At 38.9% G+C, this 23155-nt stretch overlaps 2 protein-coding genes across 4 annotated transcripts in view; one reads left to right on the forward strand and one right to left on the reverse strand.

Moving 5' to 3' along the window:
- RAB3GAP2 (RAB3 GTPase activating non-catalytic protein subunit 2) overlaps nucleotides 1-14697 on the forward strand; it is a 96115-nt gene extending 81418 nt beyond the window's left edge. For all 3 annotated transcript variants that reach the window (XM_075997044.1, XM_075997045.1, XM_020284424.2), the window contains exons 28-35: nucleotides 826-896; nucleotides 3279-3314; nucleotides 4892-4966; nucleotides 5264-5482; nucleotides 9490-9579; nucleotides 9843-10058; nucleotides 10948-11106; nucleotides 11669-14697. In XM_075997044.1, the coding sequence (XP_075853159.1) occupies nucleotides 826-896; nucleotides 3279-3314; nucleotides 4892-4966; nucleotides 5264-5482; nucleotides 9490-9579; nucleotides 9843-10058; nucleotides 10948-11106; nucleotides 11669-11824 (1022 nt within the window). In that variant the 3' untranslated portion in view covers nucleotides 11825-14697. The remainder of the gene's footprint in view (nucleotides 1-825; nucleotides 897-3278; nucleotides 3315-4891; nucleotides 4967-5263; nucleotides 5483-9489; nucleotides 9580-9842; nucleotides 10059-10947; nucleotides 11107-11668) is intronic.
- Nucleotides 14698-14923: 226 nt separating this feature from the next.
- The window catches only part of IARS2 (isoleucyl-tRNA synthetase 2, mitochondrial), a 51873-nt gene continuing 43641 nt past the window's right edge, over nucleotides 14924-23155 (reverse strand). Inside the window, exons 19-23 of the mRNA XM_020284427.2 lie at nucleotides 22087-22193; nucleotides 20617-20762; nucleotides 19371-19561; nucleotides 17131-17275; nucleotides 14924-15456 (exon numbers count right to left, since the gene is read on the reverse strand). Of these exons, the coding sequence (XP_020140016.2) occupies nucleotides 15314-15456; nucleotides 17131-17275; nucleotides 19371-19561; nucleotides 20617-20762; nucleotides 22087-22193 (732 nt within the window). The 3' untranslated portion in view covers nucleotides 14924-15313. The remainder of the gene's footprint in view (nucleotides 15457-17130; nucleotides 17276-19370; nucleotides 19562-20616; nucleotides 20763-22086; nucleotides 22194-23155) is intronic.

Here is a 23155-nt window from a genome sequence, read left to right on the forward strand (position 1 = left end):
TCCTGCCTCAGCCTCCTGAGTAGCTGGGAATAACAAGCATGTGCTACCACACCCAGCTAATTTTTCTATTTTTTTGTAGAGACAGCATCTCACTCTTGCTCAGGCTGGTCTCAAACTCCTGACCTCAAGCAATCCTCCCACCCAGAGTGCCAAGATTATAGGCATGAGCCACCATGCCTGACCTTGTTTTGTATTTTAATAATATATATATATATTAATAATAATAATAATATATATATTACTTTAGTTGGTGGTTACATATGAAAAAATCAATTGATGGATATTGGGATTTTTTCTGGTGTTTGCTTATTATGAATAAAGCTGTTCTCAATAATTTTGTACATATCTTTTGTATTCATTTCTCTTGGGTGTATACTCAGCAGCAGAATTACTAGGTGATAGGGTAGACATATATTTAGCTTTAGTAGATACTGCTGGTTTTCCAAATGATTTTACCAATTTATTATCCCACCAGCAATGTGTGAGTGTTCCATTTGTTCCACATTCTTGCCAACACTTGATATTGTCCTTTAAAACAATTTTTTAGCTTTTCTGATGGTGGTTTAATGCTAGCTCATTGTGATTTTGTATCTCTCTCTTAACTAATGATGTGACTCTTTTCTTGTGCTAATTGGCCATTTGGATATACTTATGCAGCCCAGTTCTGACTTTTATTACAGATAAAGATTTCATTAACTCTATTCATATTAGATAAGAGAAATGATATCTCAAGAAATAGTTTAATAAGCTTAAGGATGACAGTAATTTGTTATGTATGATGAAAGTGAGAGTATATAAACACTCTGTTTACTACTTGTTATCTAGGCATTGCGTTGATGATGTGGAATACGTTCTTAGTTAAACGTTTTTCTGCTGCTACATACTTAATGGATAAGGTAAAGTAATATTAAATTTCATATACTGACTTGTTTCTTTGGTTCCTTTAATTCATTGACTAATACTAGAAAAATTGTTTATGTTGGGCCCTGTTAGACTATTTTTATTTTTTTATTTTTATTTTTAGAGATGAGATGGTCTTGCTCAGGCTGGAGTACAGTGATATCATCATAGCTCACTGTAGCCTTTTTTTTTTTTTTTTGAGACAGAGTCTCACTGTGTTGCCCAGGCTAGAATGAGTGCCATGGCGTCAGCCTAGCTCACAGCAACCTCAAACTCCTGGGCTCAAGCAATTCTGCTGCCTCAGCCTCCCGAGTAGCTGGGACTACAGGCATGCACCACCATGCCCGGCTAATTTTTTCTATATATATTAGTTGGCCAATTAATTTCTTTCTATTTATAGTAGAGATGGGGTCTTGCTCTTGCTCAGGCTGGTTTCGAACTCCTGACCTTGAGCAATCCGCCCGCCTCGGCCTCCCAGAGAGCTAGGATTACAGGCGTGAGCCATCGCGCCGGCCACTGCAGCCTTAAACTCCTACTGTAGCCTCCTGAGTAGCTGGGACTATGGGGGTGTGCCACCACGCCTGGCTAATATTTTCTATTTTTAGTAGAGATGGGATCTTGCTCTTGCTCAGGCTGATCTCAAACTCCTAAGCTCAAGCAATGGCCACCTCTCTTTTAAGAGAATAGTAATAAAAAGTAATTCATATGTGTGTTACTATTTACAACTTCACAGCATTCTCATATCCATGGTAACATTTGATTCTTACAACTTTGATTTGGGTGAAAATAGTCCTGAACTAGGAAACAGAATTATGATTATTCAGTAAATACTTATTATTATAATGTGTTATCTTTCATGTGCCATGACTGTGCTAGGTTCTGTGGTTGAACAGATGAAAGTCACACTCCTGGCCCTCAAAGAACATAGTCTAAAAGACAAGTAATAGAGGCCGGGCGCGGTAGCTCACGCCTGTAATCCTAGCTCTCTGGGAGGCCGAGACGGGTGGATCCGCTCAAGATCAGGAGTTTGAAACCAGCCTGAGCAAGAGCGAGACCCTGTCTCTACTATAAATAGAAAGAAATTAATTGGCCAACTAATATATATAGAAAAAATTAGCCGGGCATGCTGGCGCATGCCTGTAGTCCCAGCTACTCGGGAGGCTCAGGCAGTAGGATCGCTTGAGCCCAGGAGTTTGAGGTTGCTGTGAGCTAGGCTGACGCCACGGCACTCACTCTAGCCTGGGCAACAAAGTGAGACTCTGTCTCAAAAAAAAAAAAAAAAGACAGATAATAGATAATAGGGAATTTTTAGAGCTTAGAAGAGAAGTAAGTAACCAGACAAGGGGAAGGCTTCTAACTTGAATTCTGGGAAGATAAGTATGTATGAACCAGTAAAAAGTGGGTGAAAAGAGACCATATTCCAGCAAAAAGACCTGGAGACATGAGTCAGTTTGTTGGATTCAGAGAACAGCAGCTTAGTATAGCTGGAACATAAGAAGAAAAGAGAAGCTGAGGTGAAGAATTTTCTGTGCAGGTAGTGGATTTGGGATTTTCTAACAGTGTACATAAACTGTTTAGCATAGGGTCTGGCACACACGGTACGGACTCAGTAAATGGTAGCTGTTATTTTACATAGAAGACATTGGGGAACTTCAAAGCAGAATAATTATATGAATTATGGCAACAGATGAAATATCTCGGAATTGGAGTGAGTTGAGCCTGGTTGTTCAAAGGCCATTGCAGTAATCTCAGTGGGAGGTAGTGAGGTGAAGAGTCTTTTATACTGGAGTCCCTTCTCCAGTGTCCCCTGTGAATGTCTCGTCCTATCAAGTAATGTTCCTGAGGACAGAACTTTCTCCTCCCACTTACTTCCCTGTAGACATAGCCAGTAGAATCTTAGTACATACTTACTGAATCAAGAAAATCTTTCTCAGCTAGGAATAGCACTCCTGTCTGCATTAGAATGTTTTTCCTTCTTTCTGACCACTTCAAACTATTGTATGTCTTTATCAACTGACAAAATTCCGAGGCCTATTTATTAGTAGCTTCAAGTTTGGCTCTGGGTTTTGAGGCAACATAGTTATTTGCACAAAGTACGGACTGGATTTTTTGTAGTTTTTTCTTATTAAAAGTTCAAAGATATATAATTTATGTTTGAAAAGGATTATTTGTGCACCCAGGGTCATATATTTAAGTTCCCTCACAAAATTAATTGCTTCTACTGTTGGTAGAAGCCACGGTTAACTAACGAAAGGTTGTTACATTTATTTATAGCTGCATATATAGTTTTTAAATTTGGTTACTTTTTAATATCCCATAAGAATGCCTATTGATTTAAATTATTAAGTATTACAGCATTTTGTGTCTTTTTATGTTAGGTTGGAAAAGCACCAAAGGATAGGCTATGCCGAAGGGTAAGTGATCTCTGATAATTATTATATCATTACAGTTGTTAATCCTACACTTTATATAGTACCTTATTAACTATAGGGGTGAACTTTGCTTTTTACCAATTTGATGACATATCTGGAGATAAGAAAAATGAAAAGAGAATACTTATATTAAGGAAACTGATCATGAACTATGGCCAATTTTAATTTAGCTTTCCAGATTGTCAGCATGTTTAAGCTTAGTGAGTTTTCGTAAGATGTGTTCAACTTTGGACTGTGGACAGGAGCATAACATACTACCTTTGCTGCATATTTTTTCTCTACTTAAGATTAGAAGTTTATAATAGAAGCATCTAACATCATATTGAAGTAGTTTCATATGAATAGTGAATTTGGTTTACCTATATATAATAACCATTGTATAGATGCAATATTATAGTCTTAAATAATATTCCAATCCACAGATACTGGGTTTTTATTTGGGGCCAGTGATTAATAGTGCTAGTAGCTTTTGCTTAGAAATTTGAAATGTTTGTACTACAAATATTTAAGAAATAATTGGGACACATGAATCCAGCTGTTACAGGCCTTCAGTTCCAAAAAAATCACCATTGTTGGAGAATTATTTTTTGAGACAGAATCTCACTCTGTTACCTGGGCTACAGTGCTATGGCATCAGCCTAGCTCACAGCAACCTCAAACTCCTGGGTTCAAGCAATCCTTCTGCCTCAGCCTCCTGAGTAGCTAGGACTACAGGCCACCATACCCAGCTAATTTTTTCTATATATATTTTTAGTTGTCCAGCTAATTTCTATTTTTTTTTAGTAGAGAACGGGTCTCACTCTTGCTCAGGCTGGTCTTGAACTCCTGAGCTCAAACGATCCTCCTGCCTCAGTCTCCCAGAGTGCTAGGATTATAAGCGTGAGCCATTGCGCCTGGCCTGGTGTGTTCTTAAGAGTGGTTGTATGACTAGTTATATATGTGCCCACACGCTCTCATTTACTTACTTTGAGGCTGTGAGGAATGTATTGTTTGTTAGTTTCAAGAAGATTCACACAATTGCAGTGACCCCCTGGACAAGCCCTATAAGGAGTCAATGGGAACCTTCTGTTGCCCACAGCATGAATGTGGTATTTAGTTCTCAACCTTGGGATTCTAGTTTTGTTCTGAAGGTTCAGTTCGGTCCTTAAAAGGCGCTCTGAAACCAGGCTTTTTTCTTAGAACTTTTCTAGTTGGACTCTTACTGTGTACATCTTCCATGTACCGTGATTATTGGGCTATCAAATGCAAACTAAACAGTGAGCACAGGAGTGCCGCCATGTGTGGTAACTGATGAGAATGCATCTTTACAATACATAAGGAAAGTTAATTTTTAAAAGTTGATAGTAGTACTCCTTTTTAAAGCCTAACTTTAAAATTAGAGTCAACTAAAGAATCTAAAAGAAGGAACTTAAACGTGCTAATGCCTTGACTTTCAAATTCTGGCCTATTTAGTGCAGAAAGTCAGTTAAACAGGTGTGTTGTATTCTATTTTTTGTTTTTGTGATAGTAACTATAGCAGTTTTGTTGCAGGGCCTAATTGTTTTACTTTTTAAAAACAGGATGTGGGAATGAGTGACACAGCAATGACATCTTTCCTTGGCTCCTGCTTGGATCTTCTTCAGACTCTAATGGAGGTAAAGGAAGTGTATTATTATTCTGAACTGCTCCTAAGATACTATTCTGAAAATCAGTGGACTTAGGACTATTTTAATGAGATTATTTTTCATGTATTCATTTCTGACTTTTGACTTAAGCCTAAATACTAGTGATGTTTTCTTATTAAATTGTTATTAAAATTTGGATTTTTTTATTACAATATTAGGGGGTGTGGAGTATGGGTTTGCACCTTGCTGGTAATAGACTGATAAGGATATTTGTGAGCTATTAGTTTTCCAATTCTGAACACAGTCCTCTATTCTCAAAACCCGTAGGCAGATGTTAGCAGGGATGAAATGCAGCTGCCTGTCCTGGACACTGAGGATGCTTGGCTCTCTGTGGAAGGACCGATCTCAATAGTGGAACTGGCCCTGGAACAGAAACACATCCACTACCCGCTGGTGGAGCACCATTCCATCCTGTGCTCCATCTTGTACGCAGTCATGAGGTTTTCCCTGAAGTCTGTGAAGCCACTTTCACTTTTTGACAGTAAGGTAAGTACCTCAAAGGATTTCAGAGCTATTCTAAAGCGGCAGGTTTAGCAGACACATGGATTTTCTTACTTAACAGAAGTTGTTCAGTACTTTTGTGACTTGTGTAGAATAATTCACTGTGAGGTTCCAACTCTTTTATTGACTGTTTGATTCCATTCTTCTGATTTACTCTCTGTATTGGTGTCCCATGGAGTTTTGCTCTATCATGTCTGCCTTTCTCATTCTCCATGTTCTTGCTGGATACATGTATTTTTCCTTCTTATAATATATCTCTAACTTCTCTCTCTGACTTATCCCCAGAGTTTGGGGCATATATTACTATTGAATGTCTCTCTCTGAACGTCCTATGGGACTTCAAACAATTCGTATCTAAAATTATCTGCAATCCCTCACCCCCATCCTGACCCTGACCCAAATCTGCTGTTCTCCTGAATTCCCTGGCTTGGTTATTTTATTAATGATGTCATCATTTCTGCACTGGCAAAAACTAGAAACCTTGAAGTGTTCTGGCTAATTTTCTACTTCTAGCTAATTTACTTCATTGTAAATTCATTCTTGTAAATCTCCTCACATCGTATCTGTCTGTTCCTCTCCAGCGTGGTAGCCCTGGTTCAGGCCTCATCATCTTTCCCTCAGCTGACAGCTGCCCCTTCCTCATCACCCTGCCTCCAGTTTCTCTCTCTAATGCCATGCTGTGAGGGCTGTCTTCCCAACACAGAGGTCTAATCCTGTTAGTTCATGCCTGAGACTTTGGCTCCCCTGCATGATCCAGTCCAAACTTGTTAGTAGAATATGTAAGAGACCTTTACAGTTTGGCTGCTGTGGTTAGTAAAACCCTTTCCTTCCCCATGCAGGTGTCAAATGCGAGACAGAGAGAGACTCAGACCATTGGAGAGAAAAATGCCAACTTTATTACTTAGTGCCTCACTGCTAGAAGCTAGATTGGAGAACACCTGGTGGGAAAAAGTGGGTTTATTATTTCCCCCTCATGTGAGAGACTTAAGCACCCAAGACAGGCACAGCTGGGGCCCCTGAAGGCTGCCCCTGAAGTCCCTGCCCTGTAGGAGCAGAGAATGTGCTCTCCCTGTGGCAAGCCCGCCTCCCTAAAGAGGGAAAGCCAGGAGCTGTTGAATGTTCAGCTCCTTCTCCTAAATTCACCAGTCCATCTTGGGGAGGAGTGAGTGTGGGGTGAAGCAGGAGACCTGGGAATATTATCCTGATAGAACCCCTAAAACATGGAACCAGGAGGCTTCCCATGGCCATTACTCACCTTTCCTATTTCATCAGTGTTCCTCTCCTTCACCCTGGCTGCTACTGCTGTTAACCCTCCATTCTCAGGGAAATCATTTCATTACCTCTTGTCTTCATTTGTGATATTCCATTTTTACAGGCAGCAATTTTGTACAGCAAACTCCTTTTTTTTTTTTTTTTTTTTTGAGACAGAGTCTCACTTTGTTGCCCAGGCTAGAGTGAGTGCCGTGGCGTCAGCCTAGCTCACAGCAACCTCAAACTCCTGGGCTCGAGTGATCCTTCTGCCTCAGCCTCCCGGGTAGCTGGGACTACAGGCATGCGCCACCATGCCCGGCTAATTTTTTATATATATATTAGTTGGCCAATTAATTTCTTTGTATTTATAGTAGAGACGGGGTCTCACTCTTGCTCAGGCTGGTTTTGAACTCCTGACCTTGAGCAATCCGCCCGCCTCGGCCTCCCAAGAGCTAGGATTACAGGCGTGAGCCACAGCGCCCGGCCAGCAAACTCCTTTTTATATTTCAGGTTATTACTTAAGTGTCATCTTCTCTTGAAAGTCTACATTCCCTGAACTTATCACCTCCTTACTGCGTCCCATGTCCATGTGCCATGCCTAGCACATAATAGGAGCTCACTAAATGTTTAATGTGTTTATAGTTGAGATGTTAAAGAAAAGTTACATGGCAGCAGTATGCAGAAGAGACTGGAAGACATCATAGAGTGTGGGGAACCCCTGAAAGTAGGAGTTGGTGAGGATGTGGACTCAGGGGAGGTAATAAAATCATGAAGGGATTTGGAGGAGCCAGTAACTGAATGGCAGATTGGGTATAGTGCTCAAGGAGATGGAAGGGGTTACAGTTAAATCCAATTTCAACCTTTGGAGACTGGATATACTATTTACAAGGCAGCCCATGTAGAACGATTTTAGACATGTTAAGTTTGAAGGTATACACTAAGCAGAAATAATAATGTTTTGAGAAATTTGTTTTTAATTAGCAACATTTAACATTTAGATTCTAAGAGTTTACTTTTGAAAGATAGGGTAGGAGAAGTCTGATGACAAATTTTCATCTTCCATATTACATTGTAAGTAAAGATTTTGAATGGATTATGATATCTTTAAGACTGTAAAAGAAAAGGGTACTTAAAAGTTAAAAAAAAATTATATATATACCTATATATATATACACATATATATATACACACACATATATATACACACACACACACATACCAAAATTAAGTGTCCAGCTCAGTACTTCCCTCATAAAGGAACTTTGTGAAACCAGGACATATCCAGAATTGGACCCGCACAGTTATGATGTAAAGTTGCAACCCATGTCATGCTGAGAGGATGTCAGACAGCTGTGTGTCTCTCATCTACATAGACTACATAGAGAGGCCGTGTGGTTTGGTAGCTGGTGAAACAGAATCCCAGTGTTACCATTTGCTAACTAGAATTATTTAGTTTCTTTTAGTCTCAGTTTTCTCATTCAGAAAATGGAGGTAATTCTATTGCCTACCCCAGGGTTGTTGTGAGGGTTAATTGACCTATTAGACATAAAGTAATTGGCAATGTTTGGAACACAGTAAATAATAAATGGTACTATTATAACCCTTATATCTAAGGCTACCAAGTAGGAACTACAAAGTAACAGATTGTGGGTGAGTGTACAGTAAATCTCTCAAAAGTGATGTCCAAAATATGACAGGTTGCTCTGGGAAGTCTTGTATTTATCATCACTGAAGGATGAGTAGTTCTAGCCTACTTGGCAGTCACACTAGCCGACCTACACTCATAAATGATTAGCTATGGAAAGTGTATTGGAAGATATGTTGGATGACTTGTTTGTAGAAGAAAGAGTAGCTCAACTTGGTGGAGTCACCCAGGGCAACCTGGTTGGAAGTTGTGGGCCTGGGATGAGCGCCTGGGTCTTCCAGCTTAAAGGCCAGTGCTCTTTGCTCTGTAGTATGTTTCCTTCCAAGGAACTTCTGAAATCCTATTGTCTGATACTGTTTTGACTCATCAGACACACATTCATTCTCTTAAGGTGTTTTTAAACAATTCAAGTGTTTTTAAAAGGATTCAGAGTATATACTGTGTACATCTATTACTGCAAAGCAAATTATCTCAGAACTTAGTGGCTAATACCAAACATTTATTACTCACAGTTTTTGTGGGTCACGAATCTGTTTTCCCCTTATGTAGGCGCCTCTGGCTTAGTCTCTCGTGCGGCCATAGTTAGGATGCTCACTGGGGCTATGGCCTCATCTGAAGGCTCAAATGGGCTGGGGATAGACTAATTCACTTCCAAGCATGATTGTTGGCAAGAATCAGTTCTTTGCCACATGTGTCTCTCCGTAGGGTGGCTCAGAGCATGGAGCTGTTTCCCTCAGAGTGAGTGAGAATGAATGAGTGTTCAAGGCAGCAGCAGTAAATCTTAGAAGTGATATGCTGTCATCTCTACCTAATTCTATTTACTGGCAGCAAGTCAGCCAGCCCACGTTCAAGGCAAGGAGTCCTCACAGACATAAATACCAGGAAGGGACCATTGGGGACCATCTTGAAGGCTGCCTTCTACATATAATTGTTATAAAAATTAAATGAACAAAAGTCTAAAATCTTGTGCAAGGAGAAAATAAAAATTAACCCTGAGTTATTCCTGATTAAATGGCTTTAATGTGTTTTTCATCTTTCCCTTTTTCTCTACTTAATAATCCACACCTCTCAGTTTTCTTGATCTCTTTCTCTTTAGGGAAAAAATGCATTCTTCAAAGACCTAACTTCAATTCAGTTATTACCTAGTGGGGAAATGGATCCAAATTTTGTTTCTGTCCGACAACAGGTAAATTATAGCTATTAGATTTCGTCTTTGTTTCTGGAAAAAACAGTAAAGCAAAAAATCTATTTGGCCTTTAAGAGGACAACTGCTTTCAGAGTATTCTTGAGAACTAGTTTCCCTTTAAATTATGTGTTCCTTTTTTGATAAACTGTTTTAACATAAAAGCCACTGTAATTAACAGAAAAGCCAACAATTGCTTTGATTTAGATATTTGTAATGAAACATGGCTAATAAGACACTGCTGTTATCTCTTCTCCATTTTCAAGTTCTTATTGAAAGTTGTCAGTGCAGCTGTCCAGGCACAACATTCAGTCAGGAAGGACAAAGATCCCTCAGAAGAGGCCACTCCTTTCGGGAAAGACCAAGACTGGCCAGTTCTAGCTGTGGATTTGGCCCATCACCTTCAAGTCAGCGAGGATGTCGTCAGACGGCATTATGTGGGGGAACTCTACAACTATGGAGTTGACCACTTAGCAGAAGAGGTAATAGTGCCCCTGTGAATGTTAATTGAGCTCCAGCTATAAACTTGATAGTTGGAATAAAGAATGAGTAAAGTTTCCAATAAAGCTTTTTGCTCTTCCTTTTGTTAGAACTTCCAGGCACAAAAAAAAAGAACAATAGAATACTGAAATATAAAAATATAATCAAGTAAATTCCTACAGGGTGCCAGGCCTGCTCTGTGCATTGGGGGTATAGCAGTAAACAAAACACGCAAGGTTCCTTCCTCATGGAATTGATAGTCTACTCACAGGAGCAGAAAAGCATGCTAAGTTTCATAGTGAGTGACAAGTACTGTGAAGAAAGTAAACAAGATCATATGAATAACAGGAGCTACTACAAGAGAAAATGACAATTGAACTGAGCCCCTCCGGATAAGCAGCACCCAGCCACTCAGAAAACTGGGAGCAGTGCTTGAGACAGAAGTAATAAGTACAAAGGCCCCGAGCTAGGAACTAGTGGGACTAGGTCCAGGACCAGAAAAGCATATGGCTGGGCAAACAAGCAGTGAGGGGTAAAGAAGTAGGAGGAGGCGAGGAGGCTGGTGGGGGCCAGGTTATAGGTTTCTGAGTCCATGGTTATTCTAAGTGTACTCAGAAGCCATTAGAGAATTTCAGGTAGTCACGACGTGATCTAATATAATTCCCTTTATTTGTCAAAAGCTTGAAAACGACACATTATTGAAATATAAGGTGATAAGATTAGAAAAATTAGCATTTAAACCTGAATTTCTGCTCATCAGCCAAGTTCGATTTGGATTTACCTATGGTGGTGTCCATGGCCACAGCCCAAAAATGAACTAGAATCTCCTACAGAATAAGTAAATGTGTTGTTAGCTCTGACCATATCATTTCTCCACGTCCCTGTCCTCAGGCCATTCTACAGGTCCATGACAAAGAGGTCCTTGCCTCTCAGCTGCTCGTGCTGACGGGGCAAAGGCTGGCGCACGCGCTTCTCCGCACGCAGACAAAAGAAGGAATGGAGTTGCTGGCCAGACTCTCGCCCACACTGTGCACCTGGCTGAAAGCAATGGTGAGTGCAGGCACAAGATGATGCCAGACAGGTCACTGGATGTTTTCTTTCTTTTTCTTTTTTTTTGAGACAGAGTCTCGCTTTCTTGCCTAGGCTAGAGTGAGTGCCGTGGCGTCAGCCTAGCTCACAGCAACCTCAAACTCCTGGGCTCAAGCGATCCTCCTGCCTCAGCCTCCCGAGTAGCTGGGACTACAGGCACAAGCCACCATGCCCGGCTGATTTTTATATATATATATATTAGTTGGCCAATTAATTTCTTTCTATTTTTATGGTAGAGACGGGGTCTCGCTCAGGCTGGTTTTGAACTCCTGACCTTGAGCAATCCGCCCGCCTCGGCCTCCCAGAGTGCTAGGATTACAGGCGTGAGCCACCGCGCCCGGCCTTGGATGTTTTCTTAAATGTCTATTTAGTAACCAGTGTGAAGGGAAGTTGACCAGTTTAATTCACCCAGTTCCGAAGAAAAGCATTTCTATTGGGAAATAACTGCTGTGAGAACTGTTTAGTCAGTAACTGTTGTGTCATTTTGTGTAATTAATAGGTTGATTTTGTGTCCTATTTGTAGGATCCCCAGGATCTCCAAAACACGGAAGTGCCAATTGCAACAACAGCAAAACTAGTAAATAAAGTAATTGAGCTTTTACCAGAAAAACACGGGCAGTACAGTCTAGCCTTACACCTCATTGAAGCTGTGGAAGCCATCTCCATTCCTTCTTTATGACACTCATCCGCTGGCAATAGTCTAAAACTGTGTGATTACAACACGAATTAGTGCATGGTTATTTTACATAGTAAGATCTGGAATTTTATGGAGAGTATGTCTTTTTTTTCTTTTGTAAAAAAAATTTAAATATATGTGACTTTTAGAAAGTGCAATCCTGGCTAAACTTCACTTTGGTTTACTGAAGATAAAATAGAAACAAATCAATTATACTACAATTAATACAGATGTTTTACTGTTTATTTCTAATTCAAACACTAAAGTAGCTTTACTGTTAAACTTTGCTATTTAAAATTATGTTCTTATTATAGGATTCTATATTTCACATCTAAAATGTTATTGTTGTAATTAAATATAAATGTGTTCATGTACAGTCCCCATCAGTAGAGTTAGAGATACATCCCACTGTTTTAATAAATGTTATGAAAATGCTTTTGTTATCATGCTTGAAACCCCATACTGGGCTGCCACCCGGGAGTTCTGAATGCTGGAAGGTTCCTTTCCCAGAGGTTCTGCTGTTGCCATCAGAGGAGGATGGCCTTGCTTGAGGAGGAAGAATGGGTTCAGGATCATCCTATTCATTGGAAGGGACACTCAATAGAACCCTTAATCTGTTGTACTTGCCAAAATGGAGAATCTGAGATGCAAACGATGCAGCAAATTAATTATCATGTAAGTTATGATTTGCTTCTTGCCAAGTTGCAAAGTTGTACCCATATCAGGTAATTGTAAAAATGTATTATCTTGTAAAACTTATGTAAAAAAAAAAGGCAAAGATACTAAAAATTTTTAAGTCCAACTTTATTTTTCCTACAAGTGTTTAGAAATGTCTACTTCTGGGATTTGGTAATGTTTTCTGTCCTTTGGAACAGTACAGAAAAAATGCTTAGTGGTATTAAAGCTTTAGCAAACCTACCTCACAGCTGGGTTGAGAGGATAAAATACAACTAATTTTGTACCCTATAGTGCCTAGAGCAGTCCAAGTGCTAAATAAATATTTATTGATTAAAACCAAACTGTAGCCACTCGGGAGGCTGAGGTGGGAGGATTGGTTGAGCCCAGGAGTTTAAGGCCAACCTTGGCAATACAGTGAGACCCTTATCTCCCAAAACAAAAACCCCCAAAACTCTGTAAAAAAGTGCTTTAAGTTCTACAAATACCAAGTATTTCTTACAGTCTGTCTTTATAATGTAGCTATGCAGGACAATTACTGATATCTGTCACAGATCACCACCGTTATGATTCATAGTAACTCACTGTGATACAAAGGTGTGTTTCTTCACTTCCTTGTAAAAAGCCAACACTAGCAATTGTACAGGGTTGAGGAGTGTATGTCCTTTAGGTACATACTCCTGATGTTTGAGTTAAAAGATCAAATCCAAACAAGAATTTAACGGCCTAAAACTTAATAACTGTTTAAATAACTATCAAATTTAAAATCTTGCAAGAAATTTTTAAGATGCCTTGAGTATTTTATTTGGGGTAAGGGACTGTGAGACTGATTGAGGCACGTATTGGGGAGAGGAGCAGCACTGCAAGGGCCTCAAGCTAGTCCAACCTCCCAGCCTCTGCTTGGATTTCCACTGCCCCAGCCAGACACATTCTAGAATTCTTGTACACATATCTAGCTTTATAGAAATAGTCACTTGTAAGAGATTAGTTCTTCCTGTGGTTTTTCTAAATACTTTGAAAGTAGTATGAATTTAAGAAGGCTGGTCCAAGAAACTTAGAATTATAGGCATTTTTAAAGATTAAGTCCTCAATTCCATTATCCTTTTAGGGGGATACTTAAGCATTTTAGATAAAACTGGTTAAACTTACTCTGGTAGGACACATAAATCTGGGAATTGCTGAGAATAATAAGCTGAAATATGACTCACAGAACCATAACACAAATCATTGAGTCTCTAGTTAGATTTGTTATCTTAAAATTTAACATTCATAGAATTTTAAGAAGTTGAATTCGGAGTTGTACGGTTAAAATCAGTTAAATACTACATCAAGGACTTTTAAAATAAATATGATAGGAAGAAAAATAAATATATATGTATACATTCCAGAACAATGGAGAGCCACAAATAAAGGAGTTAGATTTTATGTAGAATGGGTGGTTTCTGAAACAAAGGTATGTGGTACTTACTGCAGTTATTGATGGGAAGCCAATAATCAGTAGTGTTTTCCTGGATATATCACCCACCATCCCACCACATCTTTCTTCATTAATGTTAAATACATTTTTTTATCTTGTTAAATGAATTCTATTGTATGATGCTGAAGGAAAGCAAAAGTATTAAAATAATCATAACTTTTCCATTACAGGTTGTGTTTAGATGTAGAACTAGAGGGGCCAGGATAAATGTAGATAAAGAGGTAATATAGAACCAAGCTTCTAAATGCTTCACACTTTAGCAAAAAGAACAAGAAGTTTCACCTTAGTTATAAAAATTCATCTATGGTCAAAGTAAACACTATTACATTTAAATTGCTTTTTAAAAACATGGTTAATTGCAATCTAAAACCACAAAAATCTGAGATTTAATAATACTAGGCTTACATTAAATATAACATTCACTTAGAGGAGTTGTTGTGGTCCATTTCATTTATAAGAGACAAACATTTTTACAGTCCACTTTAGCAATAGGAAAAGCCATCTCTCACCCGGATAGAGATGGGTTTGCTGGGCTTCTGAAAGTTAGATTTCTGCTGAAAAGAATTGGCCATCCCTATTTCAATCCAATGCTGAAATGTTTATAAAATGAATATTATTTATCTACTGTATTGTAAGTAGTGAAATTCTGTATATACTGCTATTTTCTGTGTCTGTTCATTGTTGTGAACTTATATATATTAGTGAAATAAATTTTCAGCTTTCATGTTGTTTCCTTAATATTCATAAGGGTATTAAGAGATTTATTCCCATCTTTAATAACAAATTCCCCGCTTTCTAATCCAACCCAAAACACTAGCTATTCTGAAAAGGCTGATGTTCACTAGTGGGCAGAATGAAATGACTTTTGAATCTCAAGGGAAACACACCTTTGCCGTTCCCCTTCAAAACGACACTTATTTTCACTTGATATCACAACTTCTGCACCAATATCAGGCAATAGTTTTCCAGAATGCCTTTATTTTTAGACATCATAGAACTTAAATACTGAGTCAAAAATATTTATAAAATATAAAACATTTTCTGTTCGGCCATATTTGAAGGCAAGCTGAATATGTGTCTGTTCTGAATAAGTATGTTATAGATATCTAGAGATACATATCCATCCACATATAAATATTTCTGCATGTATATACATAATTCTTTCTCTAGTTATAGGAAATACTTTATACTTTTTATTTTGACCCTCATCCTCCATTATTTACTCTTCCACCCATTACCTAGATCTTGGATTTCTTTCCAATATTGTAAACAATCCATCTCAACTTGCAGCCTGTACTGTCAGGAGGGTTCTTGCTCAGAGAGCTGTGAACACCGGGGTACTATTTTCCACCAACAACTTCCGCACATCGAGGACAGAGTGTATCTGAAGACTCAGCTGTATACTTCCAACAGCGAGGGCATTTTTCTTTGGTAGTTGGCATGACAATTACTTTGTATGAAGACTCTTCACGAATGTCACCACCTATGAAAGAAAAATGCATCAGTATTTCTAATAGGCCATTCAACTTGTATCATTTCTTAATAGGTTTATAGGGGCTCCTTCTTCAAAGTTTTCTTTCTCCTTCTTGCCTTGGTAGAGCTTGTCAGGTACTGCCCCATCAGTCCTATTGCCTAACTAGCCAAGATAATGGGATCATAAACCTGAACAACTGAAGAGAGCTGAGGAATCTGAGACCCTATAACCTGGTGAGATTAACTAATTTTCCCCAAGTCACTGAGTTCTGTATCTACTCAGGCAGAACAGTCTTTCTGGCTCTGAATCCGGGTATAGGTCTGATGAGTAACACACTGCCTCTCTCTCCAGCTACATACTTGTCACTATAATTTGGCTTTTTAAAATTCTTAGTCCACTGTAGTGTCCTCACTCAAAACTTCTCAGTTTGGACAAAAAGAACCAAAACCTTCTCCACCACCATTAACCCTTAGACCTCAGACTGATAAAGAGTAAATTATTTTCTAGTCGTTGTGCAGAGAATGTACCTGAACCTTATAAAAAGCAAATTAGGGGTGGTCCGATGGTAGTGGGTTATCAGAACTTAACATTAGTGTCACTAAAGTTGGTATTCAACCCCCCACTGCTAAATTTGACTGGCTTTTAAAAAAAAAAAGCAAATTAGGCCAGAAACTTTACTATTAATACATGGTCAATGTTGCAAAGCCCAAATTTAAACTGATGCCTATAAATTGGCCCCCATCTCCTGCTAGTACCTGAAAGCTATTATAAAAATATAAGCAGTATCACCATTGCCCAAATATCTGCTTGTTACTCTATTAATGCTACTCTACCTCCATCAATAGAGATGATTCAAGTTGATAAAATCTCCTATAACAGAAATTTTGACAGAAAACTCAACTGAGATACCATGGTGAGAATGAGCAATTGCTTCCTTAACCATTAAGAATGGCTAAATAATATTTTAATTTGGGATGTGCACAATAGGAAAGTTTAGAATCAACTTTGGGGAAGAGTAGGCAGGGCTGGGCAGTAGCTTGGATACTAAGTATCAAAGGACAGGGACCCAAAAGGGAAAAGGACAAATCAGACTAATTTAACATATGGTGACTATTACTCAGTCAAAAAACATAAAGGGGCCGGGCGTGGTGGCTCATGCCTGTAATCCTAGCACTCTGGGAGGCAGAGGCAGGAGGATCGCTCAAGGCCAGGAGTTCAAAACCAGCCTGAGCAAGAGTGAGAACCCATCTCTACTAGAAATAGAAATTAATTGGCCAACTAAAACTATATAAAAAAAATTAGCCGGGCATGGTGGCAAGTAGTCCTAGCTACTTGGGAGGCTGAGGCAGGAGGATCGCTTGAGCCCAGGAGTTTGAGGTTGCTATGAGCTAGGCTGACGCCATGGCACTCTAGCTCGGGCAACAAAGTGAGACTCTGTCTCAAAAAAAAAAAAAAAAAAAAGATAAAGGAATTGCCCTCTTCTAGTATTCAGTTCCCAAGATCATCAGGTAGGATACTTTCAAGAGCTGGCTGAGAAACTTGGCACTGGTTTATATTATTTACATGGAAAGATGTGATCCAAATATGTGTCTCCTTTAGAATAAATCTAGTACACTGGAAAGTTGGAGATGACTTATAATTATTCAATTCTTTAGATACCACTTGTTACTTCCACCTTCTTACCTTCTAAATTAATTAGGAATTTCCCGTGAAGCTCGATTACATCTTCAGTCATCTCTCGTGGCTCCTGAGCCAGTAAAGTTGTTTCGGAAGCCATCATCAATTCAGTCAACTGAGAGGTGCTGGAAGTCTCCTCAGCTTGTAGCATCTGGAAGTAAGTGTGTGAAAGTCACTGATTAAATCAACTTTTGCCATTAACTGCTGTTAAAAAAATAGACGCTTTGATACCATACATCCTGAGCTAACACTATCATAAACAAATCAATTCTTACTAGTATAAAACTAAATATTTCCATCAATGGGACTAAGAATATATCCTATGCCAGGGATGTCACTTTGCTTGATGCTAAAAGTTTCTTATTTCTAATTGTCACAAAGAGCATATATGGTGTTTATTATTCTCACTTTACAAATGAGGAAACAGGCAAAGAAGTTAACTTGCCCATGTTTCTCAATCAGTAAGTGGTACACCTGCAACTCCAGTCCAGGTGTGTCAGCCTCAAAGCCCATGGGTTTTCCCCTGTGTCATGCTTCCTACACTGGGAGCGAGATTAAGATACTATCTCAACAAAGACTTGCTTTTAGCAAGGCAGACCAATGGTGGCAATGTGAAGAATACACAGAAACTTTCTGAAGCATACTGTGCTTAGATATTTGATAATGCTTCTACATTTTTCATTGTAAGTTTGATCTTTAAAAAATGTTTGTGAGCTAATAAGACATTTCTTTTTTTTTTTTTTTGAGACAGAGTCTCGCTTTGTTGCCCAGGCTAGAGTGAGTGCCATGGTGTCAGCCTAGCTCACAGCAACCTCAAACTCCTGGCTCAAGCAGTCCTCCTGCCTCAGCCTCCCAAGTAGCTGGTACTACAGGCATTCACCACCATGCCCGGCTAATTTTTTTGTATATATATTAGTTGGCCAATTAATTTTTTTCTATTTATAGTAGAGACGGGGTCTCGCTCTTGCTCAGGCTGGTTTTGAACTCCTGACCTCGAGCAATCCACCCGCCTCGGCCTCCCAGAGAGCTAGGATTACAGGCGTGAGCCACCGTGCCCGGCCCATTTCTTTTTTTTTTTTTTTTTTAAAGCCTATGAGGAAACAGGAGACTCAAAGAAATTAATTTGGTTTTAACAAGTTCATGCAATTAGTAATTGATAGAACCAGGACTCCATCTGACAGCCACTTGGTATAATTCCCAAGGAAAACACATTCATGTATTCATGTTTTTGAAAATCCCAAAGTATTTTTTCCAATACGAATGATCCAAAACAAGCTATATTCTTTTCAGCTTATTACTTAGAACAACTGAAGTCAGAAGAAACATAATACACAGAAAAAAAGCCCAAGACTAGGCTGTGGACCTTTGGATAGATCATAGCTTCAATGGTCCCTCGTGTATAAATGAAGTAGTCACAGCTTCCCAACATTTAAGTTTTAAAATGTGAATATCTGAACTATTTTCTCTGTTATCAATAATCTTCTTATACCTACTAGGTTTTTAAACCTCAAATCTTAATCACTCTATTAAAAATTTAAATTCAGCTTACCAACCAAAATGAAATGGGCATGTTTTAGAAAATGAATACCAGTAAAACTTTAGAAAAAGATATTCATTGCCAATTATCTTCTTAAGCATGTAAACTGAAGAAGAATCTCAAGTCATTATGTTAAGCTATAAACCAACCTGGCCAATCAATCCCTAAGAATCCCAAGAAGAAAATTCTGATGGCTTTTTCAGAAATAAAAATAGGATGACTGCTTTGAGATGCGTGTGATAATTTGCTGGAGCAAATGAATTTTCTCCAGATCTCACAAAATAAAAATAGACACTATTTCTGGATTTGTTTTGAATCTGTTCCAAATGAACAAAATTCTCAGAAAACTAGACCCTTAATATAAAAATCCCGATTTTTATGTATTCTAATACTACTGCCATGGACCATGTCACCTATCTTCTAAACAGCCCCTGAGGGCTTTCATTCTCAACAGAACTTCATTACATCTTCCTTCTCCCTAGAAAGTAACATGCACATGTTACACTGCAGAGTGTGTGTTTTTACAAGAATAGGGAAAGGACACACAGAGAAGTAGGAAACAAAGAATCTGATAATATCAGGATTAGAAGACAGAAATCCTAATTTCTAAATTAAAAAAAACATTTATTTAGATATCTTTAAAAAAACAGATTTCAGGTGAAACCATACAATACTAACACCATTTCAAAAGGTACGGATTGCCGCATACCTCTATTATCTCGAAAAGCAGGCCAGGTTCTATCACAATGACAACCTTGTACTCGGCTGCGTTTTTGCCAGGGATGCTTCCAAGAAAGGAATCCCGCATGGCACACGCGCTCTCCATCGCTTCCTCCAGCCCAGGCTTCTTCCAGATAGAGCTGGTGCTGATCCACCCGGTACGAAAAACACTCTTGGGCTCTTAAGAAGAAGAGAAAAAAGTAAACTGATTTACATATATCCTAAACTGTATATAAACTCTACCATTAAACACTGACGGGCAACGAGGATTGTTATTCATGGTAATCATGTGAGGAAATATTATGGAGTCACCCTAAATATTTAGAAAACATTCCTATCGGCAATGGGAAATACTTACGTTACATTTAAACAAAAGACAAAATATAAAGTCAGATTTCAAAGAACAAAAGGATACTTAGGAAAAAAAACCCAGAAATATCCAGTATTAATAGTCATAGTCTATGAGTAGTAAGATTATGAGTGACTTTTCCCCCTTTCTCAACTTCTCCAGTTTCTAATTTCTTTTTTTTTTTGAGACAAAGTCTCACTTTGTTGCCCAGGCTAGAGTGAGTGCCGTGGCTTCAGCCTAGCTCACAGCAACCTCAAACTCCTGGGCTCAAGCAATCCTCCTGCCTCAGCCTCCCAAGTAGCTGGGACTACAGGCATGTGCCATCATGCTGGCTAATTTTTTCTATATATATGTTAGTTGGCCAATTAATTTCTTTCTATTTATAGTAGAGACGGGGTCTCGCTCTTGCTCAGGCTGGTTTCGAACTCCTGACCTCAAGCAATCCACCGGCCTCGGCCTCCCAGAGTGCTAGGATTACAGGCGTGAGCCACCACACCCGGCCTCTAGTTTCTAATTTTTATAATAGCTTAATACATTCAGAAGGAAAAAAATCATAACAATATTCACTAAAAGACACTATATTTTGTTTTAAAACCTAAGATATATTTCAGAACATTTATAAAGGTGGTTAAGAAAAGTGATTTCAAATTATTGTCAAGTTGCTAATACATTTCAGAAAGCACTAGAGAGAGCTCGAAGACCATTCTGAAGTCCATCCTACTCCCTCCAAACAGGTGCAAAAACTACTGAATGACCATGATGCATTACATCACCAAGTACTCAGTGCAGATGAGTACAGTACGTGCCCCTCATATGAAGTAGATAAAATCAGAAGCTGTACCTTTATTGGAGATCTTATTTAGCGAACAAATTAAATGTTCCTTACCTTTAAAATAAGGAATGTGCTGGAATACCTCTTCAGCCAAGTGAGGAAGAATGGGAGCAAAAGAACGAACTATTACATCCAAAATCTCATCCAACACAGTCTGACATGAGCGTCGTTTGGGGTCATTTTCCTTTTCACAATAAAGCCTGGACAAAAACAACATATCAGCACTGACAACACTACACAAGATGGGATCTGCTTCGAGTTGAGTTTATTCCTACAGTGGCCAATCCTATGGCCCTAATCATCTTGTAATTAACAATAAAATATACTTTCATACAATTTTTTTTTCAGACAGAGTCTGACTGTTGCCTGGGCTAGAGTGCCATGGCGTCAGCCTAGCTCACAGCAACCTCAAACTCCTGGGTTCAAGCAATCTTCCTGCCTCAGCCTCCCGAGTAGCTGGGACTACAGGCATGTGTCACCATGCCCAGCTAATTTTTCTATCTATTTTTAGTTGTCCAGCTAATTTCTTTCTGTTTTTAGTAGAGATGGGGTCTCGCTCTTGCTCAGGCTGGTCTTGAACTCCTGAGCTCAGACGATCCTCCGGCCTTGGCCTCCCAGAACGTTAGGATTACAGGCATGAGCCACCGCACCTGGCCTTATACAATTTTTTGATAACTTATCTTCTATTCTTTCCTCCCAGCAGGTGTGCCCGCCTCCTCAAAGAGGAGGTAGCCATGCTATGCCACAGCACGCTATGCATGTCATAGCATGTCATGGCATGCTCATAGCTATGCTATGTCCAATTCTGTTTCTCAGGTACATGACAACTAGAGTACAGACTGCTGTGTTAAGGGACAATTAATAAAGGTAGTTGACAGTATTTACAATGTGATTCCTCAGCCCTTACAATGCTATTGGTGTTTTAAGGGAGGGACTAGGAGTTATGATCCCTATATGGAAGGTCCTTGAGGTAGTGACAGGTTGGGGCTGGCCCCTCACATTGGGCTAGTATTACTATAGAGATAGCACTGTCACCTGCACTGGAGCAATAAATGAACACTTAGCATCCAGCCCTCTTCTGCAAAGATACTACTTAACATTATACAATGTTATATATAATTGCCCACATATTTCTCTTTCTCCCCTTGAAGATTTGCAAACTCCTGAGAACAAGCACTATGTTCATTATCTCTTATTAGCAACTGTTGCTTATTGAACACTTACTTTACCAAGCACAGCATTAAGAACATTATTTTCATGACTGCTTTTCCTTCTCATAACCACATTAGGAAGTAGGAATTATCAACCCCCTTTTGCAGATGAAGAAACTGAGATTACAGAATAAGTTGTCCCAAATCATAAAGATAGCAAGTGGCAGGGCAGACATTCTTAACCAGGCTTGACTGGAGAACCCCTCTACAATGCTGCCGGCCATGCTCATCGCTGTATCCCAAACATTCACCAGACACAGAGTAGACGCTCCAGAAATACTTGTTAAGTGTTTTAAAGCTTAGTCATACATACCTGTCTTTGATTATGCTGAAATAAAAGTTAGAGAGTTCTCTGGTATAAAATGTTTGTAATAGCCGAACAACTTTTCCAAAATCATACTGTCTGTATGATTCTGTAACCTAGGGAAGAAAGCCAGAATAAATGCAGAAGCTGGGATAGGCAGATGAAAATGCAAGTCATCTCGAGGAAAACGTGTTCCTTTAAAAACACGCTTCAAAGGCAGGCACATACAAAAAACAAGCAATACCCAAGAATTCCTGAGAATCTTCCAAAGGTTATTGATGGATAACAAATTCAACTATACTCAGAAAATCTACTCTGGGAACCACAAAAGACCATTCATCAAGGAAAGGATTGGGCTTTAAATGATGAAATCACACCATTTTTAAAACAGCAAAGAGTGGAGGTTACCAACAATTCATTACTGTCCCCCCAAGTATGCCTCATTTATTTTTGGTTACACAAAAATCAGCACGCACATCTCTTACTTAAGGGACACTGATGCAAAACACATTTCCAATTTTAACCTTCTGCACTCGGATGTCGAGTGCAATTACTCTTTGAATGTATCAATAATTTGAAATATTAAAAAATCCAATTAAATAAGTTTGTATGAAAAGAAACTCCAGTTTTTTATTTTACTGCTGTGCTTTGTAAAATCTGGGGTATTTAAAAAATTAAATCCCAAGTAGAATAAAGGAATCAAGAAAAAAGCAAGCGAGCACAAAGGGTTAAGAAAACACAATTATTTGTGTCCACATGTAAATGAGCAAATATGAAACACATAGGCATAGTCATTTCAGTTATTTCTATACTTAATTATGAAGGGCACATCTGCAGATACAAGATTCTTTCATGTTGGAGGAATAAGGCTGATCTTAAGAAGTCTGGTCTAAGGGACTCCTGGGCCGACTGTTTCCACCAAGTACTCCCCTAGTCTTTTGAGAGCCTAGTAAAGAAATTATAGCACTTTAAACCTAAGGCCAACCTGGAAATGTGTAGAATTTAGCAAGTATAACTTTCTTCAAGAGTTTAGTTACTGTTTCTAGCAATTATGTTCTACTCGCATGAAATTAAAATT

This window comes from Microcebus murinus, chromosome 23 (assembly GCF_040939455.1).
Source record: "Microcebus murinus isolate Inina chromosome 23, M.murinus_Inina_mat1.0, whole genome shotgun sequence".
In the NCBI taxonomy this organism is placed as follows: domain Eukaryota; kingdom Metazoa; phylum Chordata; class Mammalia; order Primates; family Cheirogaleidae; genus Microcebus; species Microcebus murinus.